Here is a 16,400-nt window from a genome sequence, read left to right as displayed (position 1 = left end):
GTGCTAAAAGCAATTGTAAAAGGAAACCAACTTATATTAAACCTGCCTGGAGTCAAAATGTAATCTAACACCTGTAGTCTGCAATTTGTCATCACTTCATGGATACCTTTTTTTTTTTTTAATAACAGATTTCCTGAGTTTTGACCTTAGGATACTGTACAATCCCAAAAAAGCAACAAGACTAAACCATAGTTTTTAATAAGTCTTATAATGTTAGGATGTGAAATTACAACCATAAAAACCAACTCAAGTAACATCATTTGAAGTTAGAAATAGTGCTGAGTTGTATGCCTGGGAGAATATGTTTTGCCTGTGAAAATTAATGATAAAGTTAAGAGGCAAATCATAATGCATGTGTAATTTCCCCTACTCCTGTTCTCTAAGAGGTTTCTAGGTAATTTGGCTCAAGGCAGGGTGTTTCTGAATTTTACAGTAAAGTGCCTGGTTATCTTTAGGAGGAGGCAGGGCTATGTGTGATTCACATAGTAATGAGAGTTTTCAACTGTTCTGATCTCAAGACCACTTTATACTGTTACTGTTGACCATCCCAAGACTTTGTTTTATATGTATATATGTATCACTATTACCATGTTAGAAATTCTTAGAAATTTAAAAACTGTTTACTAATTTTAAAATAATTATAGATAATATGCATACATGTGAGTGATATATTTTTCTGAAAATATAACTATAATTCTAAAACAAATGGAAGAGTACCAGTATTTTATATGTTTTTTGCAAATATTGTACTGTATTTTAATGAGAGGCAACTGAATCCTCATAATTGCTTCTGCATTTAATTTAATATGTGGTTTTGGTTGAAGTCAATGAAGAAAATCAAGCCTCAGACAAACATGTAATTAGAAAAGGAAGAAATATTTTAATAGCCTTTCTAGATAATTACAAAATTCTTCTTTGATAACTATAGAAAAACTTTACAAGTGGCAATTTCTTGTGAAGGTTAGTTGCAAAGTGGAATTAAATCTGCAACTGTATTGAACATTTCATACTTTCCTACTCTGTTAGTGTATTCATTGGTCTATCTTGTACTTTGAATGGATCTTTTACTGATTCATGACTTTGCAACGTCATGCATTGATCACTTGGAAAATGTTAGTTTGCTCTTTTATGCAGATCTTACAAATGTTGATACATTTCATTGTATAACATCTTTAAAAAGAAAATTAAAAACATTTTGTTAAATCACCACCAGTATCCTCAGAGAAATCTTGATATATTGGGAAGCTATTAGGCTTATGGTGACAGTTATAAGTTTTCCAAGTTTCTAATTTTTTCTTGAAAGGTCAAATTTTATCACTGGCAAACAATACTATAAGATTTTTTTTTTCTTGAAGTGACAGGCTTACTTTACATTTTAAGAAAAAGTCTGCTAAATACCCAAGTCTGAATACCATTGCTTGTTAGTTGTTCTTTTAGATAAAAATGGTATTCCATGATAAAGGTGACTGCTTATCCTGCCACTTAAACAACTGCAACCCAGACATTCTTCTTTGAGAATCAGTGCTTTGTCAAGACAATCATATTGCTTGGGTATGGTTCAAAGTGCTTTGTGTGAATGTCTCATTTCCTCACACCGAGTATTAAATAGGTATATACTCCAGGATTGAGATTTAATATACTTAATACAATTTTACTGCTGTATTAGGGATATTCTTTCATGAAAGTAGCATCATTGTTGCCATGAACTTGCAGGAATGAACACAACAGCTACTGGTACCATTTGATGCCACTACCTTGATTGCTGCTGGCCAGTTTTCCACCATTATTTTGTACCATGCGTGCAAATTTCAGCACCATCAAAAAGGTGAATAATATCTTAGTTTTACTATGAAAATATGAGGTATAGGGATTCTCCCAGGGGTCTGCAGACCATGTTTTGAGAACTGCTGATAATGAATGTCTTCCCACAGGGATGCCATACTGTATGTATAGAAGGCGTCACCTTGAGTGGGAGTATAACCTTGAGGTTCAATTCCATGTGATACATGCTTCAGTGGTAACTTCCATGTGCTAGGTGCCATGTTAAGAACAAAGATATTTATAGTATATGAGTGAGAGAAATAAGAAAAATCTAGTATATGAGTAAGAGAAATAAGAAAAATCATTACTAGACATGCCTAATTGTAGACCTGTAGATCTTTTAGGTTAAATTTGTTGCTGATTTTTATTATAAGTATATTAATAGAAAAATGCATTGATTTTGTCCCCTAATTACTGCTGGTTCTTAAACCCTCCTCACATTTTTAAAATGACAACTACTACTTATTGAAACTTTACTTATGACAGAAATTCTACTAAGTACTTAGCATATATTATCTCACCTAATCATCTTAATGCTACAGGGAAGATTTTATAGATGAAGAAACACTGGCTCAGAGTAACTTGCTGAGAGACACAAGTCTACTAAGCAGTTGTGGTTGGGGAATTCAAAACTATAAGTTTGTAACCCTAAAACTTGTGCTTACCACTTCTATATAGTGTTATTATGGGTTATGTAATGCCATAACATTTTTTATTTTAACATACAAATGAAAAAAAGTATATCCCCACCCTTAATATACACTAGAGTTATCACTATAGCTAGTGATAACTATTTTTACCTATCAGATGTAGTTTTACTAAAAAGGAATAACATCAAGCAAAATAATAAATATTTGTGTTGAACAGGCATAGTAGCTGGTCAGAAAGTAAAGAAAAAAGAACGTGTAATGAGTTTAGTGCTGCAGAACAAGACATACAGAGCCCTCACTGGGTACCAGCACATAACTCATAGCCCAATTGGTGAGTTACATACATCATCATTACATTAATATTTGTTAGTTATTAATCATTAATATTAGGTTTTCCCTGCTGAAGTCAGGGCCAATATTAATGGTCTCTAATGCTGATTTTGGAAAAAATAATATTTATAAGGTAGAGCTAAACTGTTGAAACTTGAATTATATTTTATATCTAGTAAACTGTTTAAGTAACAGCATATACTTATCTATTTAGCAAGTTCTAATTGAGTTATGCACAAGAACTCTCAACCAATTGTTCTCATCACTGTCAAATGTATTTTTTCTTGGAACCTTCAGTAGAAGAATGCTTTTCTTTGAACCAATTATTTTATATTTTGTTGTCATAGATGAGGTGAAATGAAACAAATCAAAGTCATTCTGATATCAATGCAAAATAAATGTAGACAAAAATCATCTTGTCTGTGTTCTCCTCTGCTATTGCTATGCCTTATCCTTCAGGCTCAGACACTGTGAGTGAAATTTTCTCCTGTGGGTGAATCTTGTCATGGAGAGGCATGTGTGGTTACCTGGGAAACAGTTTTAACCTGTTCCAGCATTGGATCCACCACCCTATACAGTCACCTCCTTAATAATTTCTCATTTTCTCTATATAAAAAAGACCACAAAGTCTTGGCTTATTATAAGTAATCCCGTTCACCCCATAATGATACAGTGAATTATATACTTTCCTAAACTTAATCATTCAAGATCTTACTTCCTTCCCTGCAGGCAAGAACCATTATATTTTACACATGGCTCCCAGCTGGTTTTCATTGAGGCCTTCAAAATCTATTTGAACGCTGAGAGCTTTAAGAAGAGCTGCTTTATCTTTCTTAGTCAGCTTTTGTCATGGTACCGTGAGGTCCTTTTGTTTTCAAAATTTTCAGTTTTGAAGGCAGAGAAACAACATGTGTCTATATTATAATTGTGCTTTGTGACTGGTCAGAGGAGCTTTCTGGGTTTTATTTTGAAGTTGATGTCCCCTGAATATATTTACAGCTTCTTTTCCTGCATTGCTATTTTCATGTCCATTTATGTACATATGTGTCATATTTCAGCCCAAAGAGATTGCAGTAAATAAATAAAAAGGAACTTACTAGGCTTTAAACTTTCTATTTGTTTGTGTCCCATAACTTATTTGTCAACCCTTCATTGTTGGGTACATTAATAGGTTCCATTATTGTAGATATTCCATGAAGACTTGATAAGTAGATACATTGCTTTTTTTTTTTTTTTACTCTGTTAAGTCTGATTGTTTTCAACATAACTCCCTTTCAATATGATAAGCATCACGGATGAAGAAGGCATCCATCAGTTAAATGTAAATTAGCCATTCCTTTGAGAATAGTAGAATCAGTGCACACTTCTGGTTGTGATAATGTTGCTATTTGTGATACATTGGTGAAAATCTGGTAATGTATTACCAGCTGGGTTTTTCTTACTTCGAATGTGGATGTATGAATATTCCCCTTCTCTCTAATAATAGTAGCAGTTTCCAACTCCCAATGTTTTTGGCTAGGTTACAGTTCATTGTGAGTCTTTGCATCACCCGGATGGTAGCTTGCCATTGCCCCACATACTACGCCCTGGCTGCCTATCAGTTGTCATTTCTCTCTAGCACAGGTTGTCCAACAGTCCTTGTGATAATGGAAATACCCTGTCTCTGTGCCATTCTGCATGGTAGTGCAGAAGTGACACCACAGAACTCTAGAAATGTGGCTGATATGACTGAGGAGGTGAGGTTTTTCTTTTTTAGCTTTAATTAATTTAAATAAAAATAGTTGTGTGTGGCCAGTGGCCACTGTCTTGGGCAGCACAGATCCTATAAGCTGACTTTTTATTGCTTTTCAAATGTATCACATATATTCTTGTCTCTCAGCCTTTAATCTAGAGCGTTCTTCTTGGCTTGTCCCTCACTTCCTCCAGGCCTCTGCTCCAATACTGCCTCCTTGGGGAGCCCTCCTGGAGTCACCTGATTTAAAATACCTTTCCTTTCTCACAGTGGTCCTCCTATACATTGCTGTATTATTGCTCAGGTAGTATTTATTACTAGAGTATCAGGTAGTAATAAATACTTTGTGGTCTGTCTACTCTGGAGACTTTTTTTCAACTTTTCTTTTTCTAATCGTTCTCATATAAGGCAGGAGAACATACTGTTTAAAGCATGGACTTTAAAATCAGCTGCTTTAAAAACCCAATTCTGCTACTTATAAGCTATGTATCTCAAACAAATTTGGAACTCCAGTTTTCCCATTATAAATTGAGGATAAAAATATCTACCTCCAGGATTACTGTGAAATAAAATAACATAAAATCGAAATAGCAATTTAGGCCAGTGTTAGACTCACAGTAAGATTTCACTACTATTATTCTTGTTTTGGAAGCTTCTTAGGTAGTTCACTGCTGTGAACCCTAATTGTCATATTGAAAATGAAACAGAAGCTATGAAAAGGGAAGAGGTTTTTAAATAAAGCTTCCAGGATTAATTTTACAGGCATTATCAGAAATGAGTTTGTGGACTAGATTAATTTGAGTTCAACTATTATAGAGAAAAATTCAAACCAAAATAAACCTGGGATGAATTGATGGTCTTTGGCATGTATAAAGATCAAGAGTAAAAAGGAATGGATAGCTATCTACAAAATGATACCTTTCATTATTTGGGAAAATCACAGGAGGAGAGGTGTTGTACCTTAGAAACAGGTAAGGGTCAACTACTAGGTCTATTAAGCAATTTTTATTGATATGGTATAATTTACATACAAGAAAATGCATAGATCTTAAGCTCAATAATCTTTTAGACACATGTACATTCTTTCAGTCAATATCCAAGTCAATATAGAGAATGTTTTCTGCATCCCTGCAGTCTATCTCCCACCCCTTCACTCAGTAGAATTCATAGGTAAACATTATACTAACATTTGTCATTGTAGGTTTTTCCTATTTTTTTTTCCTGTCCTTGCGTATTTTCTAGGTTTTTTACTCATTCTTGACTTTCACATAAGTGGAATAATACAGTGTTCCTGCTCTTATCTGACTTCTTTCGCTCAATAATAAAGCTGTGTTAGTTACCCACATTGGTGCATATAGCAGTATGTTTCACACTGCTTTGTTTGTGAGTTTGCCACAATTTATCCAATCTATTAGTAGATATTTCTGTTGCTTCCAGTTTGGGGATTTTGTGACTAAAACTGTTATAAACATATTTTTAGGAGGACAAAGCACTCATTTCTGTTTTTACGCAGTGTATGTGCATTTAGCTTTAGTGGGTGCTACCAATAGGCCATTTTCATACAAAATTATATATAAGAGTTTACGAGGGGAATGGGATAACAAACATGGAGGGAAATGAATTTCAATAGATGGGGTAGAGAGAGAAGATGGGAGGGAGGGGAGGGGGATATTAGAGGATAGGAAAGGTAGCAGAATACAACAGTCACTAATATGGCAGTATGTAAAAATGTGATGTGTAACCGATGTGATTTTGCAATCTGTATTTGGGGTAAAAATGGGAGTTCATAACCCAATTGATTCTAATCTATGAAATATGATTTGTCATGAGCTTTGTAATGTTGTGAACATCCAATAAAAAAAAATTAAAAAAAAATAGGCCATTTTCCCCTCTCCACTGGGCCTGTTTTGAAAAAGGGGAACAGGATGAAACTGGAAAGTCTATAGATTTGGACGGTTTTATATAAGGAGTTGGGATGATGTTCAGCTAAATCCCAGAATTACTACAACCTGAGTGTGTGCAGAAATAGTTGTAGAAGAGGATGTCTCTTCCCAAGTCAGCAGGGCATTCTCTATCTTGGTTGATGTAATTGTGAATTCAGTGACTTAACAATTAGCTCTCCAGAAATATATCTCTGCACTGTCAAATGAGCTTAGGAACAGGACAGTTAATATGTCCATTCACGAGGAATCAATGACAAAACCCTCCACGCACTTGCTAGGAACACAGACCAGACTTGATTCATTCAAATTAACTAAGTGGGAATTGGGAACATGCTCTGGGAAATTCAGACAGAAAAAACAGGATTCAGTTAAGCAGGAGTTCAGAAACCTGTCTTGTGTAGAAGAGCTAAAAGAATTGATATTATTTAGTCAAAGATGTGTGAAAAAGAAGAAAAGTTGGCTGGATTTTGCCCTTTTCCTGGGAGTTTAGGAGAGTGGCTGGAGCCATTTCCTCCCCAGGGAGACGTCTTATAGGCATTAAGCTTGACTCCTGGACTCCATTTTGGCACAAAGTACTTAACTCCACTCAAAGAAAGCACTACATGATGTTAAGAAGATTCTTAGCAATTGACTAGAGAGGACCTTACACAGTGCTTTTGTTAGGAATTATTGTCTAAAGACAATCATTCTCTGCCTGGGGTAATTAGAACATTTTGGAGGAATGAAGATAGTTGGGACAGATAACTGGGAATCATTTCATCTTGGATATTATGTATATTGTGGTTAAAAGGAAGTTATAGCCAAAGAAAAGTGGCAGCATAAGAGAAAAAGCTCCGCTCTGGCTTTTTGGTGACTCACAAGGCAGTTTCACTTCAGAGATGCCCATTTTTGTCATTTTATATTTTGACTGCTTTTCCCTTTTCTGTTAGAAGGTGCTAGAATTATCACGTAATCACCTTCACGGAGAAATTGTCATGTCGCCCAAATCACTATTCTATGCTGCCTGACCAGAAACTACATTTTTACTTCTTAGAGAATCTCTCTTGATGTCATTTCTCTTAAAAAACATCTTCCTAGTCCTCCAGTGTCCCCTGGAAACCCACTTTCTCAGGCTGACATCTCCCTATGCTTATGATTTCCAAATCAGAGGATTCTCCGGAGATGATATGTTTCCAGCTAATCCAAATAACACCTTCATGAAGAACTGTAGGATTAAATTCTGATTAATCCATGTAAAGTTTTTAGAATTGCATGGCCCAGAATAGGAATTCAGCAAGTGGTAGCTATTATACTTGTTCTTTCTTTATTTCATATTTCACTTTTTCTGTGCATATGTATTTCTATGCTCAGTTCTAAGAAGTCAGGAGGAGGAGGAGGAGTGCAATTGATTGGGTCTAAGGAGAAGAACAAACGCTATCATGCAGAAAGATTATAGTAACTTCAAAGTATAGTTTTGGAAAATCTCTTTAAATCTAACCAATGCACAACGGAAAACCCCTAAAGAACCAATCTAATTATTCAATTAAATGGAACCGTTATGCTGACTTTTACTACAGAAGGCAAGCATAATTTAGAAAATGGGGCATTTTAATTCTCTTTTGTTTTCCAATTAACGCAATTGCTCTAATAGGGAGTACTCGTGCTAGAATATATGTTTTTAGAGCATGTATTCTGTACCTAATGCCAGTTTCTCTTTGTTTCTCATCAAAAATGACAATCCTCACCTGCAGCCACAGAGGTTATTTAGTGCATTGCTCATGTCGCCCACATCACGGCTTCAGAGCAAATACCTTCCTGCTGTCAAAGCCAACATGAGCAGGGCAAGCCCACACGCAGCTCCACTTTCCCTGGCGGGGATAATTAGGATGTTGAAGTAACGGGTCTCACTTTTTTGCTGATGCCAGCTTACCACAACAGACCACATGAGTTTACTCTTAGTTGAAAGTGGTAAAGAAAATGCTAAGAACACTGATTTTAATTGGTCAACATTATTTGGACGTTAGTGCCACCATTTTACAGCCCTGTGTTTCAGACTTATTTCTGCCACCAGCCATCAGCTTTCATTAGGACAGATATTCTCGTTCTGCTTTTGATTATTATTTGAAGAAGATTATTTGAACCAATTGAAACCTTTTCTCTTGTTACTTTTTCTCTTGTTATTTCATCTAATATTTACTAAATCTTCTGTAAAAGGCTAACATTTTCACTTGATGGGGAAGTAATTTTTCATCATAGACCTCTGAGACTGGAATAAATGTCAGAGGTTCCCCCACCGCCCCCCCCCCCCTTTGCTTGCTTTGATGTTGGTGCTTCTTAGGAAAAGAAAAAAAAAAAGTTGGGTCACATGAGTAGTGCCTGATGGTGGGTAGGGATGTTGGTGGATGATGCTATAATTGAATTTTTAACGAGACATGTTTTCTTCACTGATTGGACTGATTTGCCCTGAACTCTGGAAAATGTTTAATTGTGGGTGTAGTATGAAAAAAGATTGCATAAAATATGAGAGTCTGGTAAAAGAAGAAATGTGTTTTTCAAAGGTTAGACTCACTATTCTAAAAGGTCTGAGCATAGAGAGTGTGGCAGTTGCCTCTGGAGGTGACCTCACAGTTTACTAGATATGGTCATAGTAGCCTTCTACTTATATGATGTGCTGCAGTTGTTAAGGTGTGTGCAATGCTGAGGTTCCTCACCTGATGTCATGTTTCCTCTCCACGAAGTCCCTGTCACAGACCTGTGGTGAGAGGTCTGATGGTCTCTCCATATCCCTCTCTTTCTTTAGTCAGACTGAAGAAGTTAATAAATTAATATTAGAATGGGAAATTTTTTCACATAGAGAAACCTTTCACATAGAGAAACAGTGGTGAAGCAGTAATGGTGAAGATCAAGAGTAAACTTAGCCGGGTAGAATCTTTTTACATGAATGAGGAATAGGTAGAAATAAAAGATAAATTATTTAAATTGTAAAAACGAGAAAAGTGACTTTGAAATTGTGTGTATATTGTTTAAGGATCAAAGTCAAGACTAAAAGAAAATAGTTATTCCTGATTGTACAAAGGATTCATTTCTCTAGTTCCAGTCCCAACTATTTCTAACACTTGAAGAATAATTATGAGTCTGTTGGTGCTTGTGATTATGATCTACTGGTAAACTATGATCATAGGCCAAATTCAGCCTTATTGGAACACACCCATGCTTGCTTGCTTAGATTGGAAAGAGTTGATGAATGGTATAAGATATTGTGTAATCCTGCAAAGTCAACAATATTTACTCTCTGGCCCTTCACTGAAAAAATTTGCCTATCTCTAACTTAAGAACATGGTTGCTTATATCCATTGTGCCATTCAATACAAAAAATCAATACTTACAACATCCCTGGGAGTCAATTTCTTATCCTTCCTTTATAAATGATGCAATTGAGGTCCACAGATGTGACTTACCCAAGGACACCCAGCTAAGTAGAAGAGTCTAGACTTGAGCCTCTGAGGTCTTATTGTAGAGCACAGTTTTCCTCAATGTCCAGTCTTGGTTATTAGCTTCCAGAGAGGTGGCATCTCTTGGTGTGGTTAATGGTAGGGAAGACTCTGAAGCCAGGTTGCTTGAATTTAGATGACCTTGGGCAGCAAATGACTTAGCTTCTTTGTGCCTCAGAATTTAAATGCTGGCAGACATGACTAGAGTTGAGCCCTTGTCCTATAGATGAGATCCTACCCATCTCCAGACGTTGTTTAGGTGTTCCAAAATTTGACTTTACAAATGACTGCAGCCTAAGTAGATTTCTAGATTGCATATTTTTTTTGCAGGCGGGCTGGTGAATTTTGAAAGGTAAAATGTTCGTTTTTTCCCCCCTTTTATTTATCAGGTCCTTCACAGACAGCAGTCACAGCCGACCAAGGAGAGTTCCCCTCCCCGAGAAGAAGCGCCTCCCCCACCTCCTCCCACCGAAGACAGCTGTGCCAAAAAGCCCAGATCTCGCACAAAGATCTCCTTAGAAGCCCTGGGGATCCTCCAAAGCTTTATTCATGATGTCGGCCTGTACCCTGACCAGGAAGCCATCCACACCCTCTCGGCCCAGCTCGATCTCCCCAAACACACCATCATCAAATTCTTCCAGAACCAGAGGTACCACGTGAAACACCACGGGAAGCTGAAGGAGCACCTGGGCTCTGCGGTGGACGTGGCCGAGTATAAGGACGAGGAGCTGCTGACCGAGTCGGAGGAGAACGACAGCGAGGAGGGCTCCGAGGAGATGTACAAAGTGGAGGCCGAGGAGGAAGGCGCCGAGAAAAGCAAGGCTGCGCCTGCTGAGATCGACCAGAGATAATGTGAACTCCTACCAGGCAAAGCAATACCCCGGTCCAAGGATTTTCTATTTTAGTTTCTTTAAAAAAAATTTTTTTTTTGGCTTTATTTTATTTTTGTCTTTTTATGTCTGTTTTATTTTTCTTACTCTTTATGACATTTCTTTGTTGCACAGGATACACCGATAGACTGAATAAGTTCAGTATTTCTGAATCGGACATCGCCTTGGCAAAGACACTAAAGTGTTACACTTTTACAGTTGACTGGACCATAGTAATTGTAATCACAGGAGACTCTGCCTTCGTTATCCTTGCACTTACGGAAGAGACATCAGGCAAGTTCTAGGATGAGAAGACCTACGAAACAAATGAAGGAAGCTACAAGTGTGTGTATATGTATATGTATATATCTCTATATTTACATATATATATTAAAATTGCATGGGACAGAGAACTTTACAATCTGAAAGAATAGACTGTGAAATGAGTTCTTAAAAGAAAAGACTTGTTTATGTATTAAAAAAACCACTTCACAGTGAGTCGCTTTGGCTTTTTGATAAACTGCGGCCTGCTCTCAGGGTGGGGTGACTATTTTTGAATTCCTATTTATTTTTTTGTGTTTGTCCCTGATTTTTTTTTTTTTTATTCTATGGCTTCCTATCTGGCAGCTTAATGGGTAAAATTTTTGAGGTATGTATTTAACAAAATAAATCAACACTGCCAAAAAAGAAAAAAAAAAGAAGAAAGTAAAGTGAAAAAAATCAGGGCACATTCAAACAATATAAGTCAAATTACTCAGAAAGACACAATGAACATATACAATAACTCAATAAAATGACTCGCTACGTTCCGTTATTCAGTTTGTCATCACTGTAGTAAACAGATGCATTTCTGCAGAATTCCAGATAAGTAAAGCTGAAATTAAGTGCAGAGGAAACTTGTCCATTTAGTGCAGTCTTGATAGATGACACTTTTGACATTGGACAGATGGAATTCATTCTGTGAGCCACATTTTGTTGTGAAATTTATTTACCTGCTTGTGGCTTCAGATCTTAAAATTATTAAGCCTGCTCATTTAAAAGTTGTTCGTTGTTGCTGTTTTGTTTTTTGTTTTTTTTTAATAGAAAAATAGTTCAATGTAATGTTAAGTTAGGAAAGAAATTGCTGCCCGGTTAAAGGGGTTCCCTCTCAAATCGATCTTTGTCCTCCCTTTCCCCAAATCATTTCTTATTTCTATTTCACTTTGAACTTCCTCTTTGTACACATTCCATCCACTTAAGCCAAACATTTTTCAGTCCCTGATCTTCCAAGCCTCTGTCCCTTTCCCTGGTATTGCAGCCCTAATAAGAACCTGTTTTTGAATCATTGTGCAGCTCCAGGCCATAGAGTAAGTGAAGCGATTTCAGTAGAATCACCTACTCATCATGAACGGAAACACTGTCCCAGTTACCCACATAGCAATTACCTGACGTAAAGCAGAACTAATGCCAACTGGCTGTTTAGTGGAATGAGCATTAAAGCTGCAATCTGCTATAGTTCTCCAGCTCTCTTTCAGCTTCCATTGGAAGCACCAGTAGCATTACTTCCCACATAACAGTAATTGCAAGAGGAGATTTCCCTTCAGGACTGGCCTAGTGAACCTGCTCCGTGCTTTCCAATGGCCACTCAACAGTCCCACGTGATTTAATTTTTTTTTTTGAGTTGTGCTCTCATGCAACCTTGTCAAAGACCTCATGCAATATCACTTTGAAAGTTATTTTCTGTTTACTACACAAACATTGTAATATAACTGTTAATACTATTTATATATTTGAAAGGTATAAAAGGTAGGAGTTAAAAAAAAAAAACCTCTATGTGTAGATATTAACTCAGAACTTACAATATACAGGGAGAAGACATGTTGCAATACAAGCTAATTCTAGCTGCTCAGTAACCTCTGGAGTTTTTAAAGGGACATTTTCCTGTACTTTTTCAAATAATGATGTTTAAAAAAATTATCTTGACATGAGTGTCATGTATCTTTGCAAAAGGATGGCTGTTTGCAGTTAAGCCCTGGGCCCATCCTTTCTTTTTCTGTAGTATGCTGCAGCTTTAATCAGAAAGTCCATGGTTGCTGCTTCCTGATCTCCGAGTTACTCTTTCCAAATTGTCTTCTTACACTGTTGCTGAAGGTCACTCTGTACACATCATTGAAACCGATTTTGCCAAGCTCTTACAAGGTGGTTCATCTATTGATGGCATCCGCATTTGGTATCTTTTACACTTCAACCAAAAATTTATTAGGTATTTTTCAATGCTAAGTCTTGCCTTTTATTTTTTAATTTCACTGCCAAGTTTGCAGTGGTTCTAAGTGAATCTGTGGGCATTTTAGCCTGTGGTCTTGCCAGATCTTTGCGAATTACAATGCATATATGTCTATTTATTCAATATCTGTCATATAATATCTATTTGGAAGAAGAAACTTTCTCTTGTAGTGCCTCTTGACAAAGCACAATTTCCCGCCTTTTTTTTTGTGAAATGAAAAAAAAAAAAAACAAATTGTGTTTTATTGCAGTATCAACAATGTGAATAAGGATTAACATATTGTAAATGTTCTTTTTTCCATGTAAATCAACTATCTTTGTTATCACTAAGTGATAATTAATTTTTAACTTATGTGCATTGTTAGGCTGTTAGAATTTTTTGGTTGTTAAAATAAACGCATTCAATAAATCTGACTTTGTTTGTCAAGTATTTTACTGGGCGTTGCCTTCTTTCCCATTTAGTTTTTCATGTAGAGCAAGACCTGGTGAGCCTAAGGAAAATCTGAACCCTTATTTTAGAAATGAGACAGCAGCACCGCAATTACAGATGTTCAAGTTCTGTGCGATGCATGGATTCAATTGCACGTGAATGTGTGTGTGTTTCTGTGTGTATATAAACACATACAGGCTCACATCCTGGAGCTGGCAACTGAGAGTCATTTACCCAATCATTTTGTCATATACAAACAAAACTCAAATGTATAAAGATATATTTATGGGCTTGCTTCTTTATTTTTCTAGTGAATATTTTCTGTTTATAATTAAAAAACCACAAATGACTGCGTGTCAGGAAACTTTTGGAGCACATATGTCCATGGTTAATGGACATAATAAAAGTCTTTTATATTTAGAGCTGGGGTACCATAATGTGTGCATAGAAGAATGCCGGAAGGATTGATTTATCTAAGAAATGTGCGAAAATGATTTTTTAGAAAGTGCTTACAATGGAAAAAATTGCTCCAAAGACTAAAGTTAATAAGGAAAGAGCAAGTGCTTAGTTTCAGAACTGGCAAAGAGAAAGTAAATTAAAAAGTGATTTTTGTTTTCTTTTGACATTGTAAATATTTTTCCTTATTTCATTTTTCTGCATTTGGTTGATGTACAAATGTAACTTTCCTTTCTTCCTTAACCTCACTTTCCTTTTTTCCCATAATGGTCAATCACCCACAGTTCATGTAGATCTGGTAAGAATACCTGCAGTTGGTAAACAGAGTGTTCACAGAGAGGCCATTAGCTGGGGGTCAGAGAAATTAGGGGCTGAGGATATAGCTCAGTGGTGATGAGTTTCCCTGCCAAGCCCTGGGATGATCCCCAGTGCCACAAAAAATAAACAAAAGAGCAAGCAACCAAGGGCCCAACACAGGCTGTCATTTGTGCGAATGTAAATGAATTCTGCATTTGGAATAGAGAACAGGAAAGAAAGCTTTTGGAAGCTAGCTTGACTTTCAATACAACAGTTTCCACCATGAGATGGTGTTTTTAGGGGTCAGACATCATCAGAGAAAACAGAAAATGAGGGCTTGTCCTTGTGCTGGAGACTTCTGTTTTCAAGAAAGCAGTAGAAGAAATTTCTCATCTATACTGAAAGTCATATTAGTGGCATCTTGGAGTAATCACTTTGTGGGGCAATTTGAATTTTATCTTTTTTTCTCCTCTGAGAGGACAGTTATTTGCTTTTCTGGATAGTTCTATATAAAGATTAAAAATTCCTACTTTATTTCTAAAGGGCAATCATGCTGTAATCAGGCAGTAAACATTTACTAAACATTTATTCTGTGCCAGAAAATTTATTCAGTTGTAGTGACAAAGAAAAATGTATTACTTGGTGTTCTCCCCTCAGGGAGCTTATAACCAGATAAAGCAAATCCAGGAAAAGTGAATGCTCAGACCAAGGTTTTCTTTAGACAGAGATTTATTTGTGTAGTGGGTGGTTCCAACACACGCTATGAATTGTGAGAATAAAATAATTGTGATCTGGAATGCTCTTGAAAAGTAGATCAGTTATTATTAGGTTTAGTTTTATATAATCAAGGGAGAAAGCACAGGTAATCATGACCCAAACAAAGACTTTATCTGCTTCTTAAAAAAAAAAAAAAAAAAAAAAAAAAAAAAAAAAAAAAAAAAAAAAAGCTGAGACATGCCATCTTCAAGTGTCAGAGATACACTCTCACTCTTTCAGCTCATAGCATTTCTTTCTCCTGTGCTTATTCCTATGTTTCTATTCATGGGCCAAGATGATTGCTAGAGCTCTTGCCCTCACATCCACATTCCACATGCCAGGATGGAAAAAGAAGTAATCTCTTTTTCTTTCATGGACACTTTAACACAAGCCCAAGGAAAGGGGATTTGGGGAGGCAGCTAACAGCCTGCCACAGAGGGTATGAATAAGGATGTTGAAAGTAAAAGGAAAGTGAAGAGGCACATCAGCCCTTCTGCTCTTCCCTGTCTGGACACTCCTCCTCCTTCCCACCCTGAGTTCATTCCTTGCTAACTTTAGGGATCAGTCTAAACATCATTTCTTCCAGGAAACCTTTCCTGATCTCCTCTGCCAAACCTTCTGTGTGCAAATGGCTTCCAGGGTGTTCCACTGCACAAAATGCTACTGCACTTGGTTCCTGTGTTAGCTGTCTGCTCCTCCTGAGCCTTGAGGCCAGCAGCACATCCCAGTCACTGGTCACCCAACACCAGGACATCTGCACTTGTAGTCAGCATTCACAGTATACTTTTAGGTTGACTGATTATTAAACATGTGCAAAAGCAAAATATCCAAATACATAACGCTGGAGAATTAGGAGGCATGCTGCAGGCAGTGAACAGGGTGGAGGTGACTCTGGAGGAGCAGGAGAAAGGAACCTCACCAGAGGGGGCCCCTCCCAGCTTTCTCTTCCTGTAGGTCCTCACAACCCCTGCAAGCATTATCATCCTCAGCTAATAGGGAGAAGCAAACTGCCTGACTTTAGATCCCAAAGTGGTTCTGTGTTCTTTTTCACCAGTTTGGTCCATTATCCAAGACACACACTTTAGGGTTCACTTAATCTTTTAGGTTTTTTAGATCTTTCCAAGTAGTAAAAATTGGGAAACGAATGAAAACCCATGGATGTTGCCTTCATTCCTCAGAGTGATGAACTTAAGTTGAAGTTAAGGATGTTCATCAATTTTTTTTTCCAAATTTTCATCTTGTTCTTAATATACTTGGAAAATAAAGTGCAAAAAAGCCAAACCTGCTCCTAAACTGATCCACCTTCCAAGATCATTCCAGCTCATGGATAACTGTTTTTTTCCTCCTTCTAATTCATAGTGCCTGTCTGAACCACCCATTGGAC

General features: G+C 36.8%; 1 protein-coding gene across 1 annotated transcript in view; it reads left to right on the top strand.

Moving 5' to 3' along the window:
• SATB2 (SATB homeobox 2) overlaps window positions 1–13,459 on the top strand; it is a 174,135-nt gene extending 160,676 nt beyond the window's left edge. The window contains exon 11 of the mRNA XM_081261424.1: window positions 10,336–13,459. Coding sequence (XP_081117550.1) covers window positions 10,336–10,797 — 462 coding nt within the window. The 3' untranslated portion in view covers window positions 10,798–13,459. The remainder of the gene's footprint in view (window positions 1–10,335) is intronic.
• Window positions 13,460–16,400: the final 2,941 nt, after the last annotated feature.

Source organism: Spermophilus citellus (assembly GCF_964194105.1).
Source record: "Spermophilus citellus genome assembly, chromosome: 11".
In the NCBI taxonomy this organism is placed as follows: Eukaryota; Metazoa; Chordata; class Mammalia; order Rodentia; family Sciuridae; genus Spermophilus; species Spermophilus citellus.
The sequence above is the reverse complement of the archived record's forward strand: the minus strand, read 5'-3'. Positions and strand labels throughout refer to the sequence as shown.